Source organism: Dendropsophus ebraccatus, chromosome 2 (genome assembly GCF_027789765.1).
Source record: "Dendropsophus ebraccatus isolate aDenEbr1 chromosome 2, aDenEbr1.pat, whole genome shotgun sequence".
In the NCBI taxonomy this organism is placed as follows: domain Eukaryota; kingdom Metazoa; phylum Chordata; class Amphibia; order Anura; family Hylidae; genus Dendropsophus; species Dendropsophus ebraccatus.
In genome coordinates, this window is record NC_091455.1 from 210,684,048 (window position 1) to 210,689,975 (window position 5,928).

Consider the following 5,928-nt stretch of genomic DNA (forward strand, 5'->3'; position numbering starts at 1 on the left):
AGGAAATCCCATTGGCGATAATAGGTCAGTGTAAAAGGGCTCTTAAAGGGGTACTTTCTTTCAAAGAAACAGATATCAGAAAGTTATATAGATTTGTTAGGGTCCATTTACACAGAAAGATTATCTGACAGATTTTCTGCCAAAGATTTGAAGCCAAAGCCAGGAATGGATGTGAAAAGAGGAGAAATCTCAGGCTTTCCTTTATGACCTGATCTGTTTATAGTCTGTTTCTGGCTTTGGCTTCAAATCTTTGGCAGATAATCTTTCTGTGTAAATGGACCCTAATTTACTTCTATTTAAAAATCTCCCGTCTTCCAGTACTTAGCTGCTGTATGTCCTGCAGGAAGTGGTGATTTTTTTTTTTTAATAGAAGTAAATTGCAAGCAGACTGGGCTCGGCTCCTGAAATACTCGCCAAGCACCCTACTAATTCCATTGTGCAATCCTTAGCATGCAATCACACTGATCGCCGGAGGTCGCTTTCTGATCAGGTGATCGTCTGGAGAAGCCATGAATCTGCTTTGTGGCAGCGGACGACGCGTTTCATTTCAAAGAAAGCCGCAAGTTGTTATAACGGCAACAAAATATTTATTGTAAAAGCACAAAGAAAACTAAGAATAAATGAGGCGGGTTCTTCTCTGCTACGCAGTCTCCATTTTGTATCCGTGTTTTTCTAGTTCAGCTCTGAAAAAAAGAAACGTTTAGGATGAGAGAAGAGAAGAGAGAGAGATGAGGCGGCAATGACTTATAGGAGAAGCCAGGATGTACGAGGGATTCATGTAGTTACATATTCCGCATTGCAAGGGGTAGAATCCTGCAAAACACTGGACACGCTGCACATGGAGATTGACGGCAGCATGTCATAAAGCAAGGGTGGAGAACCTGCAGCCCTCTATCTGTTGTAAAACTATAATTCCCATCATGCCTGCACACCCAAAGCCTGGACATTGGTTGTGCAGGCATGATGGGAGTGGCTGTCCAGACATGATGGGAATTGTAGTTTTGCAACAGCTGGAGGGCGGAAGGTTCCCAATCCCTGTTCTATAACAGCAGCCCCAACCAAAAAATGGTCCAACCCAGCTAGCTCAGACTGTAGACTTTTTTTTTTTTTTTACACACACAGTCTGAATGCGAACCTAATAGATATAATGCTTATATAAAGTGCTTTTTTCCCTGCACTTACTACTGCATCAAGGCCTCACTTCCCGGATAACAGGGCGATGTTGGGAAGTGACATCACCCTGTTATCCGGGAAGTGACATCACCCTGTTATCCGGGAAGTGACATCACCATGTTATCCGGGAAGTGACATCACCATGTTATCCGGGAAGTGACATCACCATGTTATCCGGGAAGTGACATCACCCTGTTATCCGGGAAGTGACATCACCATGTTATCCGGGAAGTGACATCACCATGTTATCCGGGAAGTGACATCACCCTGTTATCCAGGAAGTGACATCACCCTGTTATCCGGGAAGTGACATCACCATGTTATCCAGGAAGTGACATCACCATGTTACCCAGGAAGTGACATCACCCTGTTATCCGGGAAGTGAAGCCTTGATGCAGTAGTAAGTGCAGGGAAAAAGCACTTTATAAGCATTTCCCGTAATAAGTGTATATTGGGGATTTGTATAACTTTTGGGAGGAAATACAATACTTAATAAAAATTTATCGCCAGACTTCTCCTTTAAGGTTGGGTTCAGACTTTTTTCAAACCATATTTCATATGTTTTACGCAAAAATAAAAAAAATAAAAAAGGGATGAAAGGAAAAAAAAAACGGATTTATTTGTGTGCATCCATTTTGATCAATTTTCCAATTGATTTCCGTAAAAAAAAAAAAAAAAAAAAAAAAAAAAAAAGAGCATCAAAACGTGCATCCGCGATCAAACATTTTTGTGTACGCCTTTTGATCCTTCTTTCTATAATGGAAGTCGTTGGAAAAAGGGATCAAAACGAATACGTACAAATGCATCAGGTTTTTTTCAGCCATTTTTTTTTTTTGCATAAAACTAATTGCAAACACGCAGTGTCAACCCAGTCTAACCTGGCTATATACATTGAATAAAAGTTGGCTGAATCTGCCAGTTTTTGTAGGATCGGTTTGCCATCTAATGTGTATGGAGGACTTCTGACTCTTCCCTTGCGACAGATGTTAGGAGAAACAATAGCCTATATTGCTTTTTTTGAGGAAATGAGAGCGGCTTACACCTCTCTCCCCATGAAGAATACAGGCTGGGGAGACTAAGAACTATCTAAAATGATGGGCAGCTCTTAAAACTGCTCGTCTTAACGATTGGGTTCTAAACTAACACAATACACTATACAGTACTTACCTGTCATCCTGCTCGCTGTGGTTCTCACCGCTGCTTCTGCATGACATGCTCCCCTGATGAAGTCCGGGCCTTGCAGCTAATATTGGTGGTAGTTGGTAAAAGACTGAGGCCTTTGGTTGCAGGGTGGCGCAGGGACATGATCAGGAGAGCACACCATCCAAAGGCAGTGGAGTAATGTAGCTGGACTCATCAAGCAGAAGACAGGTGAGTATAGTATATTATGGTATCTGAGAACCCTAGCAGGCAGCCATTTTTTTTACACACCTTGAACAACCCTTTTTTACTGCTCTGTTCATAATAACAATGTGGTTTATAATGGAAGCCACAATTCTGAGCCGCCAGCAGCACCCAATGGATCCCCAATGAATTATATTGGCGTCTACTGGGCTCTGCTGTGGGGTCCATCACTGACAGGAGATTAGAGGAGGTTTCCAGTCTTTAGGGAATTATTACCTTAACTGATTGGAAAAGTCGTCTTCTACGTTGTCATCATCCCAGTTATCTTCCCAAACATGAGCGTCCTCATCGTCATCACAGCCGGGCCATTCTGTAAGGAAGGAGACACAGGCAGGTCAGCAGAAGACTATAAGGAACGTACTGTGAGATTCCAATGATCCAGAATCTAGTGTACAATAACTTATAGTCAAGAATGAAACCAAATGACACTGACTGACCGACCAGGGTGAGTTTGTCACCCCGGGCGAACAGGATTATAATAACACGGCTGAATAAACAGTGCACCAGTTTTCCACACTTTATTACAGCTCCTATACAGATCTATGTGTCTCCATGGTTACAGACTACAAGCAAATCCTGCGTAGTCAGATCCTGTTGTCATACTATCCAATACCCTATGTGTTAGGAGAAGTGAGGCTAGATGAAAGACTGCATGACTACAGGGTACGTATGTAGTCTGTTACCATGGAGATACAAAATAAATATATATTTTTTTAAACTTTTTAGCTTTATCTCTGGACAATACGCTACATAATCGTGATGAGGTTTTTCTACCATAATCTATGTAACTTAACTTCCAGAGATGAGAACAGAGAATAGTTTACTCCTGGATTACCAGGGAGGCGGAGCATTCACGTAGTCACAGATGAGAGGAAACAAATGCCGCTGCCGGCAGGCTGCTTCTCATCTTCTCTATGGGGGCGGTGGGCAAAATGACCCAAATTGTGGATGTAATGAGTGTAAACATGAAACGGCGTCTTCTGCAGGGTTGTGGCCTGAAGCTTTGGGTTTGGTGCAAGTTCTGTACCGCTCCCCAGCTCATGTGTACACCATATGTATCATCATAACGCTACAAAGCACACGTACATTCCTGCAACATGGCAGCCAACAGGGTACAGGGTCACTCTAAAGGCCCAGGATGGACATCCAATATCCATGTTTAAAGTGACTGTACCACCAGGCCCAGGCTGAAGCACTGGAGGCCGCCGACCCACCCTTAGTGGGAGGAAACCCCAGCACCTCTATGATAGGGTTCCATTGATTCTAATGGAGTCACGTCATGGAGGGGCTGGAGTTTCTTCCCACTAATGGTGGGTCGGCCGCCTCCAGTGCTTCAGCCTGGGCCTGGTGGTACAGTCACTTTAAAGGAGAACGCCAGTGAAAATAAAAATGTTTTCAAACTGGTGTCAGAAACTTATGTAGATTTGTAATTTACTTCTATTTAAAAATCTCCAGCCTTCCAGTACTTATCAGCTACTGCATGTCCTGCAGGAAGTGGTGTATTGTTTCCAGTCTGACACAGTGCTCTCTGCTGCCACCTCTGTCCATGTCAGGAATTGTCCAGAGCAGCAGCAAATCCCCATAGAAAACCTCTCCTGCTCTGGACAGCTCCTGACACGGACAGAGGTGGCAGCAGAGAGCACTGTGTCAGACTGGAAAGAATACACCACTTCCTGCAGGACATACAGTGGAAGACTGGAGATTTTTTTTTTTTTTTTTTTAATGTAAGTAATTTACAAATCTGTATACAACTCTGATACCAGTTGATTTAAAATTTTTTAATAACGTGATGGGTGGAGGGGTAGCGGCACTGGCTGGAGTGCTGTGACCCCTCTAATAGGCAACTGATGTCTGGGCCCAAATGCATCCATTGTTTCAGTTCTGTACCTACTTACTCCAGGCAGTGGCGGTGTTCACACACAGTGTTTTTGGTGAAATCATGGGGAAAAAGTGCAATTATATTCAGCAGGTTGTGGTGAAATCTTTCCATTGTGATATAATTGCTAAAAACAAGTCTGAAACCCACAACATGTGAACACACGCTAATGGCGGCCATCCATCTTTATTAGCCGGATCTCCTGGAAGCCGTCTATCCCGATCCCCCCACCCATGGTCTTCAGCCCGGTCAAGTGATCACATAATCTGAATGTAGCGAAGGGACAAAGCCGCTGCCAGACTCCTCTGGTGCCGGTTTATGTCCCTGAGAACAAAAGGATCAGGCGGTTGAAATCAAAGGCGCTCAGTCCTTGTCTTCCCTGACTGGAGACCTCCATACACAATCACGTCATGTCAGGATTATGCAGGAGACGGCAACATCCGGCATCGCAGCTAATGGGGCGGAGGTCGCGGTGTGACCTGCAGGTTACCATGGCAACCACCATCCCTTACATTACCTGTGATGCAGGATATATCATACAATGACAGCAGCCTTGGTCTCAGTGTGTATGGAGATGACTATGGGGGCATGCTGGTACCTGTAGTGCCACACCCTACACAGTCATGCAGTATACATCACATAGTGGGGCTTATATACATGTATGTGCCCCCCTATCCTGATACCCCAGCAGCTCCTGAGTCACCCCAGGCCTCAGCCTCCCATACACCTCACCTTCTGTAGGAAACTCCTCAAACTCGTCGTCCTCCTCTAGCAGACCCAGGTCCACTTGCGGCTTCTTCTCAGCAGTCATCCCGGAGACTCAGAACCGGACTCTACAGCTTACAATGCGGTTATTAGGCCGGTTGTTCACACTGTGCAAGCTAGCGGAAACGGAAATGACAAAGACACGCATGCGCACAAGTGGTTGGCGGAAGACGCCGCTCACATGTAGTAACGCGCATGCCTGGACTATTTAGGTTAGTGCGCATGCGCGCGTCCATGTAGTCGGTCTCGCGTGTTCTCTATGATGTGGCTCTCTTGCTGCCAAACTACAATTCCCATCATGCCTCAGCAGCCTTTAGTTGGCTTGATGGGAGTTGCAGATTTCTTGACAACTGAAGAGTCATAGTTTGTGTTTTCAGAGAATAAGGGGGGCCCTATATATATATATATATATATATATATATATATATATATATATATATATATATATATAGTAAAGTTGTTGCTGAGAAATAATAACCATGGTATCCACAGTGACCAATCAGAATCCTGATATTTATGACTGGTTGCTATGGGTAACAAGGCTGCGTTACATATATATATATATATATATATATATATATATATATCAGGGATGGGGATGTTGCAAAACTACAACTCCCAATGGCTGTCCAGGCATGATGGGAATGGTAGTTTTGCAACAGCTGGAGAGCCAAAGGTTCCCCATCCCTGGTCTATAGTGATATAAGGGA

General features: G+C 44.1%; 1 protein-coding gene across 1 annotated transcript; it reads right to left on the bottom strand.

Moving 5' to 3' along the window:
- Positions 1 to 564: 564 nt before the first annotated feature.
- Positions 565 to 5,371, bottom strand: SEM1 (SEM1 26S proteasome subunit). The gene is made up of 3 exons (XM_069960620.1): positions 5,186 to 5,371; positions 2,794 to 2,887; positions 565 to 683 (listed from the first exon to the last, which is right to left on the bottom strand). The coding sequence occupies exons 1-3, from the start codon at positions 5,262 to 5,264 to the stop codon at positions 641 to 643; spliced, it is 216 nt and encodes a 71-aa protein (XP_069816721.1). The 5' UTR covers positions 5,265 to 5,371; the 3' UTR covers positions 565 to 640.
- Between the last annotated feature and the right edge of the window lie 557 nt (positions 5,372 to 5,928).